Source organism: Eutrigla gurnardus, assembly GCF_963514095.1.
Source record: "Eutrigla gurnardus genome assembly, chromosome: 22".
In the NCBI taxonomy this organism is placed as follows: domain Eukaryota; kingdom Metazoa; phylum Chordata; class Actinopteri; order Perciformes; family Triglidae; genus Eutrigla; species Eutrigla gurnardus.
The window spans coordinates 12,534,563-12,559,149 of NC_139933.1; the positions used below are offsets into that span (position 1 = coordinate 12,534,563).

Below are 24,587 nucleotides of genomic sequence, written 5' to 3' on the forward strand. Positions count from 1 at the left end.
ACTTTAACTATGAGGCGTGAACCGTGATCCGTGGAGATTTGTGTGTCATAAATAGTATGTGTGGCGGCTATCCGAGCGTGTTGCCAAATCACTCAGGTGCACTTTTTTTTTTAACACACTCTGTGTTTCTGCTTTAGCAATAACACGCAAGTCAAAAGTGGGAGCACACAAGTCGGATCCTGTTACAGTGGCACGCCGCCCTCATTTTTGCCAGCCAGCAAACTGTATAATTAGACTAATTGTCTCAGCAGTAAATTTCAATCCAGACATCAAAGTGTTTTTTTCTTTTTTTAGGGGGGGGGTTGCATATTTAATTCCTCCCATGTTTCAGTCAAACTTAGAAGTTCAGGCGCGGTTAAACAAAACTGCACACCAGCCACACAATTCAAAATATCAAATAAAAGAAACCTTGGTAGTTTGTATGACTCAGAGTCGGAGAGAGAGACAGATAGAGGCAACGTGGGAGGCAGACGGGATGAAGCGCTGCCTGGCAGAATGAGCCATAATCTGGTATTTAAAAAAAAAGAAGAAGCAAAATATATAATTTGTATTTGGATTCATATTAATGCAGCTGGTGTTAACCATCAAGATTCAAGATTCAATACTTTTACTTTACATTTTACTTTACTTACATTTTATAGGAACTGTTCGAAGGTCAATACCATACGCTAAATATGAAGCTATATGAGGCCATTAACTTATAACTTAAAGACAGGAAACGTGGAGAATCAGATGGCTCAGCTCTGTCCAAAAGCAACTCTGGAGCGAATTAAATAGCAAAACCCAAATGTAAATAAGTGGTTGTGGTTTTACGTGGCGTTACGTGGTGTGAGTAGTAAGGCAAGGCAAGGCAAGGCAACTTTATTTGTATAGCACATTTCATTCACAAGGCTGTCTCAAAGTGCTTCACATCATAAAAATGTCATACAATAAAGTGAAAAAAAATAGAAGAATTAAAAGAAAATAAAGGCAAAATTAAAATGCATTAAAACCAGCCAATAATAAAATAAAGTTAAAAATGTAATAATAATAAAATTTAATTAAATTAAATTACAATAAATCATTAAAAACAAGAATATCAAGTGCAAAATACAGTGCAGCATAAGAAGTTCACAGATAGTATTGATTACTTGGCGAGCATTAGAGAATTTAAAAAAATGAATGCCAGTGTATTTTCAATGTTTGCCTCTGTTCACTAATATTAATCATCTGTTTATGAAACATGTCAAGCGACGGTTTCTTTATGCTGAAGCTGAAGTGTTTCAGTGTATCTGATCCTGAGCTCCCACATTAATAAACAGCCACGGTCTGGGCTGCTGCATTAAACGTTACTGTCTTGAGTTCATGGTGATTAAAAGATATCCCATTTCGACTCTATATTAGCACTCCTCTCAAATGACGAGACACCAACCAGAATCTCTGTGGTTTATTCTCTTTCTTTCAAGTCCAAAGCCACAGGAAACGAGGGAAATCCATTAGCTGGAAGGTTTTAGCCGTCTTGCCCTACAACGCTGTACTTCAGCAGAATGGAAGCGTAGTCGTGCCCTGTGGGCCTGCGTGACAAGGGCAGAGGAAATGGCCAGGCATTAATGGCAGCTTTGATTACTCTCCTGTCACTAATGTAGCCAACATGAAAGACAAGAAGAGGAGAGGGATGACTTCAGCCCCCAATCAGAGGCAATCTGATGGCATCGACATGCAGCCGGGCCATTTGGAGTATGCGGAACGGATCTCTGGGGGGGCATTATCCAATCACCGCATACCTCCAAACACTCACCTCTCGTCGGTATATATCTGGGTAATGGTTAGTTACTAGGGGGGTCGCTCTCATCTCTGTCCTTCCTCCACCCTCTAAAGTCAGCATGGCTGCTGTTTGGAGCATCAGCTAGTCCTGCAACCTGCTAAGACTTTGTCTTCTCCGTGAGTGTGATCACTTTTGAAAGAGGTTCCAAGATAAGACTCATGGTATCATTTGATACCATAATGGCTTTTGAAATCAAGTATTTGACTACGATGCCAATTTTTTGGACAGAGCGTGAAGAGACCATATAGTTTACAAAGTCTTCTGCTTTTGGTCGGGCTAGTGTAATCTCATTAGACTCGGTGAACCAAACTAGTAGCTTGTTCTGTGTAAGCCAGTTGAAGTCAGTGGAGCAGCACAATTAGTTGATTACTAACTGACTGTGGGCTGAACAAAACAGGACATTTCACGACATCACCTTGGGCTATTGTGGTGGGCAGTTTTCATTATTTTCTGATGTTTTCCAGACCAAACTTTTTATCGACTAATAGGAGACAATAGTCATAGGTTTCAGTCACATTAACGAACAAAAGAAAAGCTGTTTTTTGGGGGATTAGAGGTCTTTCTTTGCTTCAATATGCGATGTAATTTATCAACTCAACAACTGCAGCGTTTTGGCTCTGGCCACTGAAGGTTAATCTCAGCAATGAGATTAGCTCTGCCTCCAGAGAAGCTCTGGTTCCTTTAAATGTTTGGATAACCGAATTTCCAATTTGCCATATGCATGTCCCCGAGGACACTAGTGTGTCATATAAAACCTGATCAGGTTCTCAAAGTGCAGACATCTGGTTCACAATGGGAGTCTGCACCCAGTGGAGCTGTTTGTACGTCAACCTGAGGAATATAAGCACGGCAGTCTGCACATAAATACATACAGGTGCATCTAAACTACTGAGGGGCTTTTTCTACAACAGAACAGTGTGAAAGGATTCAATTTAAAGGAAATACCAGCATTTAAATTCAAACATTCACTCAATCCATTTTGGAAAATAAATATAATAGAATATTTTTGAAATTGCGCCAGACTTGATATTGATGTGAAATATACCCATCTTATCCGTCGCAAATTATAGCTGCAATGCAGAAGAACATGCAGTTCCCTCTAATTGAGGTGCTGCAATTTTCCCTTATTTGCCCAAATTATTGACGATGGACAGTTTGTAGAGAGGAAGCAACGATGTCCTCACTTTTCCTCAGTGATGGCAACTTTTTTTTATCGTTAAGTTGAGACGGGATTTTATTATGAATGCTTTGAATCAAAGCTAAGAAACTGACATTACGAGCCATAAATGCGGCCTGTAAATGCATTCTAAATGACAAAGTTAATCATGTGAGACAGCACCCTGGTGAAGTATAAACTATTAAACCACATTGTGCCACGCTGTTGGGCTGATTGACCCCGCTGTAAACCTCTGTGCTGCGTACAAGCGTCCAGCTGTTTCCAGGCAGACGGTTCTGGCCTCGGCCTCTCTGTGTGTGTGTGTGTGTGTGTGTGTGTGTGTGTGTGTGTGTGTGTGTGTGTGTGTAGCATATGTGTATCTGTGTATGATTTTAAAATTTTCCACCTGCTCGCTCAGCATCCAACCACACTGGAAATAGCATTTCCTGCACGTCTCGCCCTCTCTCCTGGTCGTTCCTGCTCCCCGATCTCAGATGTGGATGTGACTCACCTGGGTGCTCTTTCTCCGTGCCTGGGAGTTCATTTAGTGTCAGCCATGGGTCTTATTGACTGGAGTCTGCACAATGGCTACAACATATGTCTGTGAGACCGCCGCCTCCCCTGGAAATGAATCTGCTCTCGACAGAAACGTCGCTGCCATTCTCTCCTCCTTTCATTCCCCCCTCATAATTCTATTAGTGCGTCCTATTCAGAAATGGCCTGATAAGTCGGCGGCACAATGAGCGAAGCGGCGGAGAGGTTCTTCGGGGGGTTTGGATGCCGCCGGCTTCTGATGTTTCCGAGAGCCGTGGCTTTGTTGTCAGCGGTGTAGCCCCCAGCAGCCACCGTACGGTAAGCTGCAGCCTATCGGCTCAGAGAGGCGCTGAGAGCTTAGAAAGGCCTTCTGTCTTTGCCGGATATTTCTAATGGCACAAATGGTCCGATGTAACATCTTTGAACTTGCACACATAAAAATGAGCAGTAGACATATATTCCAGGGCAATAGCACATCCATAAATCTGCACATGCCATGACACACCGACTCATCTCTGCTGCTTCAGGGAATATGTGCACGTGCATTAATGTGGCTGTGCCACTGGGCCACTCTCTCACGGGAAGAGTAATGTTGCCATCTCAGTGTGTGTGTGTGTGTGTGTGTGTGTGTGTGTGTGTGTGTGTGTGTGTGTGTGTGTGTGTGTGTGTGTGTGTGTGTGTGTGTGTGTGTGTGTGTGTGTGTGTGTGTGCCATTAAACGAACAAATGGAGAGCGGTAATCAGGAATGAAGAGTAGCCGGCGTAGGGATCATCATTTATGTTCTGCTTAGATTAAGAAAAGTCAGCTCGCCAACATGCGTGTCATTAAAAAGTGTGATAGTGTGCTCAAAGTCAAGAGCTCCAACGTCCACTTCTATGGACCGCTGCCGCCAGGCTCCAGTGGTTCGTTGATGGGAGGGTGGACTGAATGAAAGGAGAAGGCAGAGCAGGCTGCTCTCGTGAGCGTTGCTCCTCCCATGTTTTCTTCTTCCTCCCCTCTCCTTCCTGCATTGTGTTTATTAGGATGTACGAAGGAACGGCAGGCCTTCCTGGTATACTCCTAATAAATCCATCGCATGCTGCGAGAGCAAAAGGGCGGATGAGGAGATTGAGGGAACGGAGAGGAGAAACTGCACCGAGGAGGAGGGCGGGCATGAATAATGAAGAGCGCCAGAACTCACGCTGTCCCATCAGGCCGAGCGACACCCCAGCATCCCCCTGTGCTGTTTTGGTTACGGGCAGATGAGGGCTGCAGAGGGAGAGGGAGATAGAGGCGGAGAAGGATGGCCTGAGAAGCCAGCGGATGGATGCGGCTACGTGCTTTGAGTGCTAAAAGCAGGAGGAGAGAGAAGCTGATAATTAGCAGTAATTGTTGTTCAGGGAGGGGAAAAAGGCAATTGGTTAGGGTTTCATCACAGGCGCTTCTCTGTTTGTGGAGAGTTTCTCCTGTTCTCTGCTGTGTTTGCGTTAAACGATTTTATATTATATTTCATGTAATCCCAGCACCACAGAAGAAGGCTGTTAGTAAATATTGGATTCCCTGTGGACTGCAACCAAACTTTACTTTCCTTATCGCCTAATCTGGTGATTGTTTTCTCGATAAAAATTCTAAATTCTAAATGTTAAACATCAAAAAGTGGTTAAAATATCACTCAGCGTTTCTCAAGTGCAACACATTCTCACGTCTAAGAAGCTGAAACCGTCCAGATGACTCAGATTCTGACTCATTTCCTGTCGATTGACTGACAATGAATTGTTTCAGCTCTGCGGTTTATTGTCTGTCATATAGCTCTTCATTCATTACATGCAGGGTAGCATTAGCAGTACGTGAGGTGGCTCACAAACTGCTAATGCACCGGAGAAGCACCTTTTTCCACAACAACCCGCCAGCTAAGGAATGTGATAGTGTGAAGATTTGTATATACATTTGCATTTTCATAACAGGCTGGATGGACACAATGGAATCAGCCTTAGAAAGCACATCTGACCCAAAGACCCGGCGTCCTGACACACTTAAAAGGAGGCTTTCCTCGTGCTCTGTTGACTGCCCAGCGGCAGATAGAGAGACGTGAAACGCAGACTCAAAGCCAGAGAATGAATATGCAGTTCAGTGAAGGCTGGTTACACACAGTATGGGAAGCTAGTCAGTTAGCGTAATAATAATTAAGAGTGATTCCTTTCTTTTTGTAGGATTATGCTTGTTTATGAGAATCCCTCTTCAATTATTCCTCAAATACTAGTGATCGTTGTTTTTTTGTTGCATAATTCTGTTACCCCTGATGATTCCCTTAAAAGAAATGCACTGTCCAGTATCCATGCAGGTATTTTTTTCACAGTAACACAAAAAAAGTTACTGTATCGATTTCGATTCATTGAATCGTATCATTCTAGAAGGCCAAATATCGTCCTTGAATCGTATCGGAATCGTAGAAAATGATACGTATCATTTTAAAAACGTGTCGTTACCCCCCTATCAAAAACATCATAATATCTGTATTTAGAAATCCAACTTAGATCAAGCATCTCGTAGTAAATCGGAGCATGCAGCTGTGCATCTGGTCATCCTGAGAGCGGCTTGGAGTTATTTTTTTCATGAATACTGGTGTCCTTTAACCCCCGAGGCGCCAACCTGCTTCTCGTGATAGCGGCCGACGCCAATCGTTTTCCTAACCGTACCTACCGAGCTGCACGGTTTCATGGATGTGCTGCTCAATTCCAATTACACTGCCGTGATTGCAACGTCGTCACAAAGCCCACAATGCCGGTTCATTGGTGCACAGCCACACACACACACACACACACACACACACACACACACACACATACACATGCACGGGTGAAGAAGAGTGGCTGGCTATTGTTGACGCAAGGAGAATTCAGAGAGGCTACATCAATCTTGTCAAAAATCAACATGCTTGTTAGTGTGTGTGTTTGTGTGTGCGATGCATGGGCTCGGCTGTGCGTGGGTGTGTGTGTGTGTGTGTGTGTGTGTGTGTGTGTATGTGTGTTTAGAAATGAGATTCACCTTTTGGTCTGAGCGAGGTTTTACTGGACTGTGGGTCGATAGATCAATGTTGAGTGGAAGGCACACACTCAGCAGAGCCAGAATAGCCCTGGAAAGGCCACGGCAATCAGTCTTAGTCCAGCCTGTCTCCTAATCATCCACTGGAGATTCTCATTCTGAATGGAGGCTATTTTAAACAAACTGGCACTTGAAGCACTTCCAGTGAAGTCAAATATGCAGCAATTACAGATGCGGGTAATTGAATGTGATCATGGATTCACTGTCTGTCATAAACCGTGATTGTGCACGGCTGCTGGCTTTTTATTTACCTCTAGAAAATATGAACGTTATGGCAGCAGGTAAGACTTTACGTTGATGTAATAATACTCAGAGGGAGAGAACAGCAGATGTAATGAGTTAATAGAATTAAACCTAAATGAGACCAAAATCAAAGATTGTTAGCTGGCAAAATAAATAACCCTGATCCAAAAAAAAAAAAAATGGCTGGCATTAATCAAGAGAGTAGGGCTTCATAATCGTTCTCTCCTCTTTTGAGGTTCAACTCAAACAATCTAATAATGGCTGCCTCTTGCTTCTGCGTTATAACAAAGTTGTACTTACTGTGTGTCAAACGATCAGTCATCTGATATTTGTTATAATTGGATCTGTAACTGTAGTATAATTTAATTTGGGAACATTTGCTTGGTTGGTATTCTTTCAAATTGCAGGGAAAAATAAACCCACATGAAGTCGACTGAAATAAAAATTGCTGAACGTGAGTTTATGGTCTCAGTCACTAGTTTGAAGTCTTCGTCAATACAGTATGCTTTAGGGCGTGGCTACCACTACCACAGCACCCTGTCAGTCAGGATAGAGATATATTATATACACACACACACACACACACACACACACACAGTCGTATACCTCCCCGGCTCCAATCTCTCCAAACCTGATCACTTTTGCACACAATTGGGTTTGCTATATACAGAAGGTACATCCACAGTCCATGCAATTGTAGAGCATAATGTGATTATTTGGTCAGTGTGCAGCCCCTCCTGCTGCACTCCTGAGCAGCTCCGACGGTGGCGCCGCTTCATTGATGCCGCTCGTTTGAAAGCTGAATGAAAGGTACAGATTAAGGATCATCTTTTATGCCATACGGGGAAATTCATCATCTCCTCGTCCCACTCACAGAGACGCACGCACGTGTAATCCACCGCCGCGTTCAAAACGGAGATTAGGAAGCCACTTCAGTTGTCCTCTTATAGGGCTTCTATGGGAATCCCAACGCTGCGTTGTTTACATTTGGGTTCAAAGATTCAGTTAAATCTTCGGCATCGTTGTATCCAGCATTGTTTCGTTTCTTCATCGGTCCTCCGTTCATATTCGCCATCCATCCATCCATCATCCATTAATTAATCCATCCATCGATCATCCATCCATCCATCCATCCATCCGTCCATCCATCATCCATTAATTAATCCATCCATCCATCATCCATTAATTAATCCATCCATCGATCATCCATCCATCCATCCATCCATCCGTCCATCCATCATCCATTAATTAATCCATCCATCCGTCCATCCATCCATCATCCATCCATCCGTCCATCCATCCATCATCCATCCGTCCATCCATCCATCCATCCGTCCATCCATCATCCATTAATTAATCCATCCATCCGTCCATCCATCCATCATCCATCCATCCGTCCATCCATCCATCATCCATCCGTCCATCCATCCATCATCCATCCATCCGTCCATCCATCCATCATCCATCCGTCCGTCCATCCATCCATTAATTAATCCATCCGTCCATCCATCCGTCCATCCATCCATTAATTAATCCATCCGTCCATCCATCCATCCATCCATCCATTAATTAATACATCCATCATCCATCCATCCGTCCGTCCGTCCATCCATCCATCATCCATCCACCCATCCATCCATCCATCCATTAATTAATACATCCATCCATCTGTCCATCCATCATCCATCTGTCTGTCCATCCATCCATCCATCATCCATCTGTCTGTCCATCCATCCATCCATCATCCATCCATCCATCCATTAATTAATACATCCATCCATCTGTCCATCCATCATCCATCTGTCTGTCCATCCATCCATCCATCATCCATCCATCTGTCTGTCCATCCATCCATCATCCATCCATCCATCCATTAATTAATCCATCTATCCATCCATCATCCATCATCCATCCATCCATTCATCCATCCATCCATCATCCATCCATTATTTAATCCATCTATCCATCCATCATCCATCCATCCATTCATCCATCCATCCATCATCCATCCATTATTTAATCCATCTATCCATCCATCATCCATCCATCCATCCATTCATCCATCATCCATCCATCCATCCATCATCCATCCATCATCCATCCATCAATCCATCATCCATCCATCCATCCATCCATTCATCCATCATCCATCCATCCATCATCCATCCATCCATTAATTAATCCATCTGTCCATCCATCCACCATCCATCCATCATCCATCCATCATCCATCCATCCATCCATCCATTCATCCATCATCCATCCATCCATCATCCATCCATCCATTATTTAATCCATCTATCCATCCATCATCCATCCATCATCCATCCATCCATTAATTAATCCATCTGTCCATCCATCCATCCATTCATCCATCATCCATCCATCCATCATCCATCAATCCATTAATTAATCCATCTGTCCATCCATCCATCCATTCATCCATCATCCATCCATCCATCATCCATCCATCCATTAATTAATCCATCCCTCCCCGTCTCATTCTCTCCAACCCTCCCACTCCGCTTGCAGAGGTAAAAGGAGAGGTATTAGCATTTTGCGGCGCTTACTCTGATTGTGTGTCCATGCTCAGTTTTTAATCCCAGACAATTTAATTAACTTTCAGTTTTCCATGTTGACTCTGATGTATTTATAAAAAAGAAAAAAAAAGAAGAAAAAAAAAGCCATTGCGTATTTTCTTGGTGTATTCCATCATTGGATGAGTCCTGGAAGGGCTTCTCTGTGCTCAGTTCCCCCAGTCGAACCAAGGAAAACCTGTTCCGACAAAATGAAAAAGCATCAAGCGGGAGGTAGAAGGTTTCATTTTTTATTTTATTTTTCTAATAAAGACTTCCAGAGATCGTGAGGAAGATGTAGAGGTGAGAGGTGGCACCGTATTAGGACGTGTACTGTTGGGACGTCCTGCCGTCAGAGGCGGCGATATATCTGTCTGGTATTATGTTGAGATGATGGCCTCATCTTTACGGCCCGTTTATCCGCCCTGGATGTTTACAGGGCGACATGACGACAGCTCAGGCAGCAGGAGTGGAAGACGAGGCTGGATAGGGCATCGTATTACTGTGTGCGTGTTTGTATGCTCCATAAAGGATTAATGCAAAGAGAATGAGCTTAAACTAATGGCACACACATTTCACCTTTCTGTCCCCCGTCTAGTCCCTTCGTCTAAAGAGCCTCTCCATAACGATGTAGTTAAACTTGCCGTCTCCCTCCTCCTCCTCCTCCTCTTACTCCCTCACAGCCGACACTCTTCACAATGCCTTGCCACACACTAAACCTCTAATAGCTGTGTTTTACTCAGTGATTTTCATTTAGGACTATTCTATACAAAAGCGCACAACTCTTTGAAACGTCGCCAGGTTGGAAGAAAAAAAAACAAAGGAGGAAAAACCCATTTTTTGTTGTGTTGTGAAGGCATTGGCTAATTTTTCAGGATGTCTTCATTTACATGATGCTGCTCCCGAGGATTCTGAGGCTCAACTACAAACAGAGTGTCGTTTCCTTTAACAAATCATCTCCATCGCGTGATTTATTATATTGACACTATCTTTTATTCATACACATTGTGATGTGAATCATGGTTGTGTCTTTGAATTGATCTCGGGGTGCATTTAACACCAAACCATAGCTTTCCATGCAGAATGCCTTGATTGGAGGCAGGCTGTAACAGTGGTTGTGTGTGTGTGTGTGTGTGTGTGTGTGTGTGTGTGTGTGTGTGTGTGTGTGTGTGTGTGTGTGTGTGTGTGTGTGTCGTGGAGAGTGAGAGAGAGCTGGAAGGAAACAGCTGTCTCTCTGTATGTCAGGCCTGGGATCTGAAGGGGTGAAGGAATAAAGGAGGAGGAGAAGGAGGAGGAGAAAGGGCGCTGCAGTGCCCCGGGAGCTTTGACAGCCATCACACTTAGAAACTGCGACACAAATAACCCAAACACATAAAGAGATAACACACCCACACACACCTGGATCACGGTGTGAAGGTTATTTGGAGAGCCCTTGGGTGTTTGTGGTGTGCTAGTTAAATATCCTTGATTTTATTTATGTTTATTACTAGTATGGCTGCACTCACTATGATTTGAAGGGAGAGGCTGATATGTTGTTTCAAATTGACGGTTTTCTTTCCTTCAAATTCTAGATGTCAGTGTGGAAAAGCCTTTAAAGGGTCACTTAAACGTCCGTGTTGGAGGACATACTGCCGTAAGCCTTTTACAATGATCTATTGAGCATTTAAATGTGCAAAAAGTGTATTGAATTATATAACGGCTTTTAATGTGTTCTGAAGTTGCTTTGGTCGGCAGCAGATAACATGAAAAACCTTTCTTTCTCCCTTTCTTTCTCCTTCTCTTTCCTCCCCTTTTCAAAATCTGAAATATGAGACTAATCTGCCAGTCACCAGTCATGGCCCATCAGCGGTAAACTGACCTGCTTCGATCGGCAGCCGATCGATCGGTGCATCAACATGGGAACCAACATTTGCAATATTTAAGAGCTCCCCCGCTAAATGTCTCAAATGATGCATTCTGGGGAGCTCATGTTTTTCAGAGGCCGAATCTCCTCGTAGCTGTATTCCAAATCAGTTCTTCTTTCTTTCTCTTCCTTCTGTATCTTCTTTCCCTTCCTCATTTCTTAACTTCTTTTATTCCTTCCTTTGTTTCTTTCCTCCGCACCTTAACTCCTCCTTTGTGCTTTTGTCTTTCATTCTTTCTCTCCTTCTTTCCCGCCTTAATCCTGCCTTCCTCTGTCCGTCCTTTCACAGTCACACAACCAAATGTCATCTCCGTGTACCACCTACAGATAATTCACTCCTACGAAAATGACCTGTCACAGTTTCTCATTTGCGGCGGCGGATCCTTGTCGCAGGGTTACAGCAGCGGCGCCGGTAAACGGGTGTGCGCAGGTACGCCCGTTTCATACGCCGCTGAAAGGCTTTTTACTCAATTTATCAAATGTCATCGCTCCAAAGGTCAACCTTCACATGCGTCAAGCTGGAGATAAAACAATGCAGCGCCTCCTCTCATCCCCAGGTTGTTGTTTTTTTTTTTGTTGACCCTGGATGGGATTCGCTATCTTACGCTCTCATGCATTAAAAGCTTACCTGCCTCCTCGCAGCTCAACCACCCCCTCTTGAGGTTTAAACCTCTTTCAAGCTGCTTCTCTGTGTGTGTGTGTGTGTGTGTGTGTGTGTGTGTGTGTGTGTGTGTGTGTGTGTGTGATGTACAGTATGATCCTATATTTATGTATGGGTGTATTATAGATATGTGTAAGATGTGTGTGTGCTCACTTTGCCTTGCCCGTGGGTTTGACGGATGATGTGTGACAAGTGTGTGGAGTCAGCCCTTTGGTGGGAACCCGCTGGGGCTGGAGAATGCCCTTGTCCTTTTATATTTTACAGCATATCTTCCTCTATCCTCCTCCACTGTGGCTTACAACCACAGCTACCGGCTTAAGGTGATCGATGGCAGTTTGACTTTGAAACTAGATAAAACTCTCCTTGCTACGGCCAGACGCCCCGTGACTTTGGGTAGTATACATTACCTTGGATAAGAAAATTGTTAAGTCAAAGGAAAAAAGGGGGATTTGGATGTTTCTTGTTTCCAGAATTCAGCTCAGATGAAACTGGAGAAAGATACTTGAGCATGAGAGGATTGTTCAAAAGTCAACCAGCTGGAGCATGAAAAAGATGAACAGAGGAAGAAAATAAAGCCCATTGTATATTCAGTCGTGTGAGAGAGAGAAAAAAAAAATCACAGTGAAATGCGTCATGCATCAGGCTTAGCTGTCATGACTTTTGGATTTTTCATAATGGATAACTCCACTTTGTTGCCGCTGGGATGCATCAATGGAAAAATAAACATGGATTTGGCATGGGAGCATCCAGAAGTGCTCAACTAAAGAAGCCTTTTGTAGATTTTTAGAATTTTGTTGAATAAATGTAATATGATATGGAACAGCCAGCATCACATTTTGGTGTAAGCAGGGAGTTAAAGGAGGACTCCACCAATTTAGCGATACTCAGACGAATTTCCTCTGTTTCCTCCTAAAAACTGTGAAAATGACTGATGATGTCATCAGCGAAATCTTGGTTTAGGTGGAGACTCAGCATCTTTATCAGAAAGCTGCCCAACTAACAGGGACTCTGAGTATGAAAGATATGGTTATTTACCAGGCAGTTAATAAAAGCTATTAGGTTGCATTGTGGGAAATGTAGGATTTGGCTTTTTTGGAGCTCAACCTATATAAGGGACTATTACTACAACCTTAACTGTTTCAATTTTAACCATCTTTTCTTAAATACTGAATGACTGAAGTAACTGAAATGAGAAATCCAGCAAATGTGTATCAGCAAACCACACTCAGTCGACTCATGCTGCAGGTTTACCATCCTGGTTGTTTAGTATCAAAGGCATCTAGAGGGCAAGAAAGTGACCAACACCAGAACTGTATCTGACAGACTGAATCTGAGTGTATTTTTATTTGCAACTTCAGGCAAAATAGCCTTTTCCCAGATATGATATCAATGACAGTGTAAAAAGAATTGCCCCCTTCCTGATTTCCCCTCCTCCTCTCTCTCCCTCGACCTCTCTTGCAGAGGTCAGCTATGCGCCGTATGCACAGGTAGCTCTTCCAGATTCTCACACTGCGCTGTGTTTGCTGATAGACCTCCGCTGCCCCGCTGGCTTTCTGGGGCCTCTCTGAGTGGGGAGCGGAGCCAAGAAACTGTCTGGCCACCCAGTGTAAACTATGTGTTTACAGCAAGGCCAGGGTCACACTGGGCATGCTCGGTCTGTACGTCTCACCTGCTGCCGATGATAAAGGGTGTCGGTGTAGACAGCTGGCTAGAGCGGCGCCACCAAACCCTACGTGAAAGTATCCATCCTTGCATAACAACATTTGGCTGTCCCACGACGCCTTGCCAAGGAGGGAAATAAATGTATGCTTCTTCTGGCAGCTTGGTGCAAGATTTCGACTTATCATTCAGCAACTCCACGCTGGATTTGTAAATATTTTAAAGGTTAAGCTCAACCAAGCAGTTCAAATTGAAAAGGACGAATAGCTCTTGAGCAACCAGCATCTCTGCCCTCCTCCCTGTTTTCTGACTGTGTACTCAAACATTTATAGACTTTATAATGTGGTGATGCATTTATGTATGTTCCCCCTTGCCTTACGCCTCACACAGCTTCCTTGAAACAACACGCCTCTAATAGGTCGCTTGATCAGAACACGCTCAGAACACAGACGTAATGTTAGGTAATGTGTAACAGCTGCATATTTGTTAGTTCAAAGAACACTAAGAGGGATCTATATAGTTTGTCCTCTTCGCCGTCCCTGCTCCCATCCACCCACTACACCACCGTCCCTGCTTATCTCCCCTATTTAAGTCCAGGGTCATTGTCACATTTTGTCTCCTTCCTTCTCTTCTTCCTCTCTTTTCAGAATCCACATCCAACATTAATGGATGTGGATCACAATAATTATCCATCCTTCCTGCTTCCTGGCTGGCATGGCGGTGAGAGGAGAGCGTCGGTGCAGCCGGGGCTACACGCTTGTATCCACACATCCACGTGCTGGGACTCGTTGTTGCATTCACTGACTCGCACAAAAGCAGCGACACAGACCCACAGCACGCACGCCTCATCGAGTTGCTTTTTCTTTTTGGTGCGCATTCGAGTTTAAGAATAGAAGCAGGAATAAAGCGGCTTATTGTGGTGTCCTCCCCTATAGAGACAGCAATGTAGTAGGGCTATGTGAAGTATGCTTGTGGATTTCTTTAAGGCTGAATGACCATGAATCATTGCACTAGAATGTTTGCTCATGCTTATCCCCCAAGAAATCTCCATGACGACGCTCCTGTACGGTCAGCACGGTCATGAAATGCTGGAGAGTTGGAGCTTCGCTGTTAGACATTTTGTCCACGCTTAAATAGTATTTGTGACTCAGATGCCATGGGACGTATGATCGTATTTACGTTACTTATTATTGATACAATCACATCGCAACATCAGGATTTACATGCCATCATGGAGTCAGACACTAATTCAAAGGAATAGTCTGACGTTTTTGGGAAATGCACATGATATTATATATATTCACTTCCTTTTCATTTGATGAACAGACTGATACCACTCTCATTTATGTCCTTTAAATATTCATCTATAGCCGCCGGTTAGCTTAGCTTAGCTTAGCATAGTCCAAAGGTGACGATATCTGTTAACCATCACTTCCACGGGCCTCTGATTAAGATCTCAACTATCACCAATTACCATGACTTCCTGGAGTCTCCTCTAGTTGCCTGGCAACCTTAAGGTGACAACATGAATCTCCTGAATCTATCCCTTTCAGTAACCATAACTTAATAAGAGCAAGGGCCATAGTTAGAAAAATAATCATTAGTGGCTGTTCACACTTCAACTAAAAATAAGATGAATAATCTTTGAAAGCTTTATCGGAGGCAACTGGACTTCCTTTAGGTTTCTTTGAAGACACGTTGCCTCTAATCTAAGAGATTCTGTTAACGTTGCCATCAACCAGCAATTGTCAACTTATAACAAAAAACAACAGACTTTTTCAACGGAGAGTGGTAGAGCCTGTTACACGTGGTGTTTTTAGCTTTTCAATAATTTCATTGGATTTCAGCTTTAATCTTTCCACCTCACACTCACTTAACTTTATATAAACGTATTGTATTGGAGTCTTCAAAAAAGCATCGCCGCGTTATCGGCCCAAAACTAATTCCCTCATATCTGGTGGGAAATAACTTCAGGACCTGACTGAGCACAACTGTCCCCATCGATAAAACAGCGGTCGTCACTTCACATGCCGGACTAAATGATGCTCTCCTGTCGCTGGGGCTGAGCTGCACCAGTGTAAATAGACAGTTCTCTCCACTTTCAAAGTCAGTGTCATGTTTCCTTGGTGTGGAGCGAGTCTCTGCGTCCCTGAAGTGAGGCCGTCCAGGAGAAGAGAGGGATACAATCGGCAGACGGTGCTCCGTCTTTACCTCCAGTGGCCGTGTGGAAGCCAGGGCTGAGGAGAGGAAACTGAGTACGAGAAATGTAAATAGGAGAACTAGTGAGCAGTCTGCTGCGAAAATGGGAGCTGAATACTTATCTGATAAGCTCAGCACACAAATGAATCACACAACGTTCTGATTTTCTGAGTTCCCTTTTTGGTCGAACCTCCACCCATCTGCATGCCTGGCAAACGCCTCCATCGAGGACGGAGAAGGATGAGGAAGAAGACAGATAAAGGGAGGAGGAAATTGGGGATTTGAACATTTTTTAAGGGGATGAATGTGTCGCTAGGCTCCATTTTGGGTTAGTTAATGACTGGTGCATATGTCAGCCATGCAGCTGTGGAGTTACAATCAGCCAGCCAGCTGAGGAAGAGAGCGAGGGAGAGAGGCAAACAGATATAAAGTATTAAGAAGAAAGCAGAGAAAACAGTTCTGTGTGAGGGAGAGTGGAGACGCAGAGGAGGTGAGATAGAGGGGTTTTGTGCAGAATAAACAGAGAGAGACATCCGGAGGGAATAGAGGGAGAGAGAAGGAGAGAAGGAGAAGTTGCCAAGATAGTTTCCATTCTTCTCATCCTCCCTCAACTAGCTGAAGCAGAAGAGGCAGAGGCTGCAGCCCAAATCATTGCCTTCCCGGAAAGTATTTACTGTTGTCAATAAAAAGAAAAGGCAAAATAACTCAAATATGCAGCTCATCTGGAGAATGATAGCTGCTGGCTTTGTGTGTGAGACATTAACATAATGTCTATACCCCACACCTTCTCCGGAGCTCTTTTCACCTCCACTTCCTTTTTAACTTCGCCTTTTCACCCCGGGCGTCCTGTCTGTCCTGCCCCGTGCTGGCCATCCTCCATCAGCTCTGGGATTTAAGCCTTTAAGAGCCTCTTTTCCCTCCAGTAAGAGCTTTAAGGCAGAATGTGTGTGGAAAGCAGTTTTTTTGGGGGGGAAGGATCAGAGCTGGACAGAAATAGGTACAGATCGAGAACAGGAGTGGGCGCTTCAGGAGGAAGTGTCTGACCTTCGATTGTCCCTCCTTGTTCTTGTAGCCGCACCAAACACCCACAGTAACTGCTACATCTGTTTTAGTGTTTATTGTGTCTTGCTCACAAAGCGTTGTGTTTGGTACACAGGTGTAAAGTCAAAGTGTTTGGGCTCCTCTGTAGGGAGACATGAAGTTGTGTCGAAGGCATGGACTGATTTGAATCCAATGTACAAATATCAACACATAATATTAAGAATAACATTTGGCAAGAAAAAAATTGTTCTCAAATGTGAAAATTTTCTGGGTTTTTTTTGGACTTTCATGTAAGTGAGTTGAACTGTGATCAGAGCCTATTGCTTACTGCTCGCTATCAAACCTTGGCTTTGCGTGACAGTTGTACCTGACCTCTGTGTTTTCACCCTTGTGCCCCTGCAGGCAGACCCGGCAGCAGGAGACCCCACCAGACTTCTTCTATTTCTCGGACTTTGAAAGACACAACGCGGAGATTGCCGCCTTTCATCTCGACAAGTAAGTCTGCGTTACGTCTCAGAGGTGTGAGGTGCTATGTTACCTGGGACGTCCCATCGTCACGTCATCCGTCTGTCTTCTCATCTGTGCTCATTTAAAACCGCACCTTCTTTCTTTGTGAAGCAGAATTCTTGCTGAATCTGACATTTTTAAGCAAAGGCACGTTTTTTTTTCTTTAAAAAAAAGATCAGAATCGATACAGTAGAAACAGAGATATCATCTCTCTTATTCCCTGCATCCGTCTTCCTTGTCAAAGCCTGGTGGCTACATTACTCTCAGGGGCAGCCGTGGATGTCCAGCCCAGAAACGGCACCGTTGCTCCAAACATTTCCAACGAAGGAAAAGACCCCAATGTTCTTGAATCTGCTTGAACTCCTTCAAGCCCAAGTGCTTTTTTTCTCCCCCATCCTTGAAGACCATCGTCCTGCGGGTTTGAGTTCCTCCCTGATTGCTAATTAGCTGCTCCTCGTGTCAGCTCATTAACCACGCGGGAGGGACAAAAACCTGCAGAACGCCAAGCCAGAAGTGGGCACCTGTTGTTTTACAGTGAAGCTTTCAGATATGTGTTTGCAAGGTCCTCCACCAGTATGGCAAAACGGCTCCACGTGTATGAATGCATGCCTGCATGCCTGCAGGCATCGTCCTTCAGTGCATGAATGCCCTGCACATTTTATACATTTCTCTTCTCCTTTTCACTGTTTCCGTCCCTCAGAAGCTTTTCCTTTACAAACACAGCGAGGGGTGTGAGCCGGGTCCGTACAGTAGAGGCTGGAGGCACCGAGAGGCCATGAGTCATAGAGAATGAATGCCGGCCTCCCACAGCTAGCCTCTGACTGAACAATGACTGCAGCTTCCTTGCCTAGCTTCACTGCCTTTACAAGGCTAACACTTAATAGCCTGCCTGCCCGTCTGCCTGCCCGAGATACTTAAATGAAAAGAGAAAACCTCCCGAGGCTCTCTGATCGACCGGAGCAAGCGATGAGTTTCAGCGGCCGCGGTGCTATTGAAGTCCAGCCGACGTCACTTTGTGTGCTCTGTGTTATTACGACTGTGTGAACGCTGCTGGTACAAGATGATTCCGAGGTCACACACACACACGTCCAGTCACACACACACACACACACACAATGGGGCCAAGGCGGGTAGCGATGTTGAATCTGCCTTTCCTTCAGGCACAATGACACAGTTCAGCAGCAATTGCATTAGCACAAGCTTTCTTCACCAGTCTGCTACACATCTGGTCCTCCTCTATACACACACACACACACAATGCATGAAAATACATGTGCACACTCCCGGCATATGTGTGGGTTAAGGGGAAGAGGAGGAAACCAAAGGCATGAAAGGCCCTGTGCCCATTCTAAATATAAGCCAGGCAGGGTTTGCCAAAAGCAGCGCTTTATTTTTTTTCCCCTAATTTTGTCTGTTCTAAATTAGAGCCTGGCTGCAGAGCTGCTGCCGCTGCTGCCGTTGGTGCAGAGGCTTAGGCTACACTGCCTCCCAGGGGGCCCGCAGACACACACAGGCTCTTTTAAAAGCAGGATTTGCACCGGCGTGTGCACACACACACACACACACAGAGCCACTGTCTGTTCTTATAGGCTACACTGTAAGCATCATTAATTATGTGATTGGATTCAAACGGGAAGTGCTGCTATAGGTGAGGAAAAAAGAGCGAGCAGACATGAAAGACATACAAGGACCCGTGTGACCTTAAAATATTGAAACCACATAGCTGGTGTCTTATACATTTTTCAGCTGGGCGTATGCGAAATCTTGATTCCCACTGTTCATGCACTTAGTAGGGGCCTCCCGTCCCACCCTGAAAATTAGTTTCAAATGGCCTTGGTGGAAATACACTTTATCAAAGAGACAAGGATGGAAGGAAAGAGTGAACTGAAGCTAGCGTAGCTGTTTCCTTTAACGTGGCAGCAGGCCAGACTCATCCTGTGTCCGGGGGAAGGAGAAGCGACCGCGTGCGTCTGTCTCACTTCACCCGTCAACACGCTGCTTGATGGGATCGTTTCTATGACGAGCTCTCGGTTAACGGCCCTCTTTCTCCCACGTCCATCTCTCTCCTCTCATTCCCCTCGCTGCATCTTTAATCTCAGCCTCTCCTTCTGTGTCTCCTCGCCTTCAGGCCTCGGCCATTAGGTGTTGTCAGGGTTATCAATTTTTAAAGAGCCCGTGCTGCTGTTGTAAGCCGGAGGGGTATTGACAACGGGGGGGGAACATGCATAAAATAGGCATGTGGCACGCACACAGGAAGACGATCACGCCATCTTTCCATAAAACCTAGATCTGGAAATATGCACAGCCAGGAAGCTGTGTGGAAGTTAGAAATGGGTTTTGATGTAGAATGATAGCCACATAAAAACCACAGGTTTTACAACCATGTGGTATAACTGTCAGGTCAGGACTTGTGTCACAGTGCCCCCTCTTGGCAGTGACGGTGATTTACAGGAGTATCGTTTGGCCATGGTGGAGTTAGAAGGAGCGTTCTGTTATTATTAAGTGGAATTATGGGCATTTATTTGATGGAGATCTTATATGTAGATATCCACGTGTTCAGATTTGACTCTTTTTGATGCAAATTGCAGCAGTTGGGTCAGATTATGTTGATTGCCTCTATGAGGCGAGTGTCACAGCTGCTGTATTGTGAAGGCAGATTGTAACCCTTCAGTATGTCTCTCTGTCCTGTAGGATCCTAGATTTCCGCCGCGTCCCTCCCGTGGCTGGCAGACTCGTCAACATGACCAAGGAGATCCGAGACGTCACGCGAGACAAAAAACTCTGGAGGACCTTCTTCATTTCGCCAGGTACAAACTGAAAAAGGGCAGTTATTGGTTTTCAGAGACGCATCAGGGATGAAATAAAATGCCACGAGGTCAGATCTGATGAAAAAACCTGCACACATGTCAGTTGACAAGCTGTTTTGCAACCATCAGTCGTGCGTATGTGTTAATTTCAGAAGAAAGAGCCATCTGTGCCATCTTCCATGATATTGTTTCGTTATGCAAGTCAAAGCCAAGCAAAAATGAACAGTCTTCTTCTTAATAATGTAGCGCAAAGCTGGTTCTGTGGCCTGAATTACTGGCATATTAATTTCCATGGGATTAGCATTATCAGGGGACTCTAGCTTGTCGTTAATTAGCGATGCCACTTTTACGTTACATATTATACACATTGAAAACTTTCACAGGATTAAAAATAACTGATAAATCTCCGCAATTAACACAAGTCACTGATTGTCTCCGGGTCATTTTAATCTTGTGAAAATTGGCCTTTTTAATAAGGCGGTGTGCGTTTCAAAAGGAGGGAGGGAAAAAAAATCACCTGACAGTTCCTTTTGAGCTCTTTTAAACCAAGTAACCACAACAATGTGTGTTCTTTCTGACTCTCAGCCAACAACGTGTGTTTCTACGGAGAGTGTTCCTACTACTGCTCCACTGAGCACGCTCTGTGCGGTAAACCGGACCAGATAGAAGGATCCCTGGCTGCCTTCCTCCCGGACCTGGCCCTCGCGAAACGCAAGACCTGGAGGAACCCGTGGAGACGCTCCTACCACAAACGCAAGAAGGCAGAGTAAGAGACGGGTCCTGCACTCGTTCACTGAATGAAGCAGACAGAGTGATTCATTGGACGTCAAGCAGTCAGAGGATATTTATTACACTCACTGTCAAGAGATGCGTGGTTTGGAAGATCTCTTGTAAGTCAGGGTAGAGCTGAAAACAAACTTGCCACGGAAGAAAACACTAAATTGCAATCTTGTTATAAGAAATAATATGAATGAATTTCCCCAAAAATGATCCCAAGAATGAACAACAGTTACAAGGTTTAACAAGTTGGAAACATGATGTTAATGTGATATTTAATTCCTCAGGTGGGAAGTGGACCCGGACTACTGCGAGGAAGTCAAACAGACTCCGCCGTACGACAGCGGGACACGACTGCTGGACATCATGGACATGACCGTCTTTGACTTCCTCATGGGTGAGTTTCACTGTCCTGGAGGTTTAAGCAACGTTTCAGAGGTCAATAATGCAGAAGATGTAATGTAAACTCTATATAACATGAAGATATGTGCTCTCACTGTTTCACTCTGGTGCTCCAACACAGGCAACATGGATCGCCACCATTATGAGACGTTCGAGAAGTTTGGAAATGAGACCTTTATCATCCACCTGGACAACGGCAGAGGGTAAGCTGCTGCGTTTGAAATGCAGAGAAACGGATCGTCGTCCATAACCGCGCTGCTCGTTGTACATAATAAATACATAATGTGCAGATATATTGAACATCATTTTCTGACATTTTGAATCATTTATAAAATGGCGTAAAAATATGTTTTTTTAAAAGCAGACTCACATTAAGCTATGAAGAGGTAATAAAACTATAGAAGCGTTTCCTGAAAATGATGGTTATTGACATACTTTTTGGATGACGTCTAATCGTGTTAAAACGAATGAATGTGTTGGATGAGTTTTAAAGATGCAGTCAGTGTGAACGGGGGTTTTAATGCATTGCAGTATATGATTCATAAATTGTATATCTTATCATAATGAGCTCATGGTTGAGTAATAGTGTGTAATAGTGAGCACTTTGAATATGTATACTGTGGCTGAGATCGTGTTCTTCAGGAAAGCTCATTATATTCACCAATGGATGGACGTTTTTATGAAAATGCAGGAAATTACATATATTTAATAATGAATGTTATACTGTAGCACAAACTGCTTTCAGAGTTACAGGTGAGCAAGATGAGGGAACAAACAATAATAAGAAATATGCATCCATCATGCTTCTGTCTTTTCCCTGTAGCTTTGGAAAGCACTCCCATGACGAGACGTCCATTCTGGTGCCGTTGACCCAGTGCTGCAGGTGAGGTCTTCTTTGCTGATGTTTTTATGGAGCTTGATGAGAAAGACTTGATGGCGATACATAAGCACGATTTTCACACATTGTTAGTTGGCTTTTCACGTCGTCAGCATTGTCGAGCATATGGGGATGTTGGTGAATGTAGCCACGGCTCTTACCCCCCCCCCCCGGCTGCTCTCTTTCTTCAGGGTAAGGAAGTCGACCCACTTGCGTCTGCAGCTGCTCGCTAAGGAAGAATACAAGCTGTCCACGCTCATGGCAGAATCCCTGGTGAGGGACCGCCTTAGTCCCATCCTCATCCAGCCGCACCTGGATGCCATGGACCGACGACTGCGCCAGGTCAGTGCTGCGTACTCACTCTTCACGGTTTAAAAGACTAGCTGGGATTATGTGACCTATCTGACTTACCCAAAAGTATTGAACCGTTCCTTTAAACATCCAGGAAAAACTGTTTAAAGAACACGATGTGATAATGTATGTCATTGTCACCAGGTGCTGAACGTGCTGTCAGAATGCGTTGAAAAGGAGGGCTACAGTTACGTCGTCGAGGACGACCTCCAGGGGCACCAAGGGACAGACCGCGGCCACACCGGCCCACGACGGAGGTAGCTGTCCGGAGGTGCAGCTAGTTGGGACTGACTCCCTGGAGATATGAGATCCAGGCTTCTCCCTTAAAACTGAATTGGCATCCTGTAACACAGATGAGCTCCATCTGTAATGAATTCCTCAGTGGGCTTGATTTTTTCCCCCCCTGGCAGAACTTACTGGGAAGCCCGTCTGCCTGAGGTCAGTGTTAGCTGTCTGGAAGTGGAAGCCTGCTGGATCGGACTTGACCGTGATGAAACAAGTGCAATGAACCGAACTGCACAAATGCTCACGGGTGATGTCAAAGACTTCTGGGTGGATCTGGGGCCGGGTCACAAACTAAACCGAACCAGCCCCTCACGTTACCTAGACTCCCTCAAATATCCCACCCTGACTCTAGCGTAGGATAGTGTCACCGCACCGACCCACCGCAGCACTACCAAACCATGAAAGTCTTGCAAGAGGCGCCTTCTCTCTGTCTTGTTCAGGACCCTTTTGTTGAATTCAGTGAATTCTGGGGGACTAACCTCCCGACCCCCCCCCCCCCCCCCCCCCCTTCTTCACGAGCTGAATTATGTGTTTATACGTATTGTTGGTATTGCAAGTGTTTCGTTTGGATATTCATGGTGGAGGAGGAGGTGGTAGGTCGACTTCCTGTTGTCTTAATTATCAGAATTATGTTTTATTGATTTACTGAAAAATGTTTAAAAAAAAAATTTGATTTCTGCTGAGTTGATTCAGCTTTTTATTGTTGGTATTCAAGATGGAAATATTTTGATCGGAGTGCAGGTTTACTCCTGGATTTTGTCCGTTAATTTTGCCCATAAATGTTACTTGTACTTGAGAGAGTATTTATTAAAATTAATATTTATTATTTGAAATTAATACTAATCGGTTTCTGTCAAAACAATGAACTGATGAATTTCACATCACAGTGGTGCACTTCCTCATTTGTCCACAAGAGGGCAAACTGAGCATGTGCATAAAGTAGCTGCCAGGTCCGTGCCTCTAAAGTTTAACCCTTTCCATATTTTATCCCATTCCAAGGATCTGACTCACTCAAATTGGTTTAAAGTGTTGGTGAGAGTTTGATCCAAATACTGTTTCTGTTCTCAGTGCAACAGATGGGAGCTTAGAGTTTATGGTACCAAAAGCAAAATGTGACACTAATAGTTTTATATTATTGTTTTTTTGTTTTTTTTTTGTAATATATTTGACGTCCAGATGTTGATGTTGTGGAGAGATTATTTTTCAGGATGTATATTTCATTCATTACTGAGAGCAGATAGCTTTTAGCTGTCGGTGTCAACGATTCAGTCGCTGGCTGAAAGTTAATATATACAGTAGGAAAATCTAGTGCCTGTGCAATGATAGAAATACTTGAATGTCTGGTTTCATATAGCGGAAAGGCTCGAGCTCCTCCGGGGGACGAGCTATAGGTAAGATGCGGAGGTCTACATATATGTGTGTGCTGACTACATCTGTTCCATAACGGTTCTATTAGTTGTTCTGAGTTTCCATAGTCCTGTGTCAGGTCAGTACAGTTTGCGTGGAAGTAAGGGTGGTTTCCACGGAGAACCTTATGATGGCGTGTTTTTAAAGTCAAATGCTTCTCTTTTTTTTTTCATTCAACTCATTGTTTCTGTGGATTTTTTATTTTTTATTTCTTTGCATCATGGTAAAAGTGCAATAAAACAAAAATAAGCAGAATATTATAGTGGTTCTGTTTTTTTTTAACACGATGTGAGTTAGTTATATCCTTCATCGTCATTG

At 44.2% G+C, this 24,587-nt stretch overlaps 1 protein-coding gene across 1 annotated transcript in view; it reads left to right on the plus strand.

Annotated features, from left to right (window-relative positions):
- The window catches only part of fam20cb (FAM20C golgi associated secretory pathway kinase b), a 42,428-nt gene extending 17,902 nt beyond the window's left edge, over positions 1 to 24,526 (plus strand). Inside the window, exons 4-11 of the mRNA XM_084040237.1 lie at positions 17,259 to 17,351; positions 20,055 to 20,170; positions 20,756 to 20,936; positions 21,235 to 21,344; positions 21,471 to 21,552; positions 22,173 to 22,232; positions 22,418 to 22,568; positions 22,722 to 24,526. Of these exons, the coding sequence (XP_083896363.1) occupies positions 17,259 to 17,351; positions 20,055 to 20,170; positions 20,756 to 20,936; positions 21,235 to 21,344; positions 21,471 to 21,552; positions 22,173 to 22,232; positions 22,418 to 22,568; positions 22,722 to 22,838 (910 nt within the window). The 3' untranslated portion in view covers positions 22,839 to 24,526. The remainder of the gene's footprint in view (positions 1 to 17,258; positions 17,352 to 20,054; positions 20,171 to 20,755; positions 20,937 to 21,234; positions 21,345 to 21,470; positions 21,553 to 22,172; positions 22,233 to 22,417; positions 22,569 to 22,721) is intronic.
- The last annotated feature ends 61 nt before the right edge of the window (positions 24,527 to 24,587 follow it).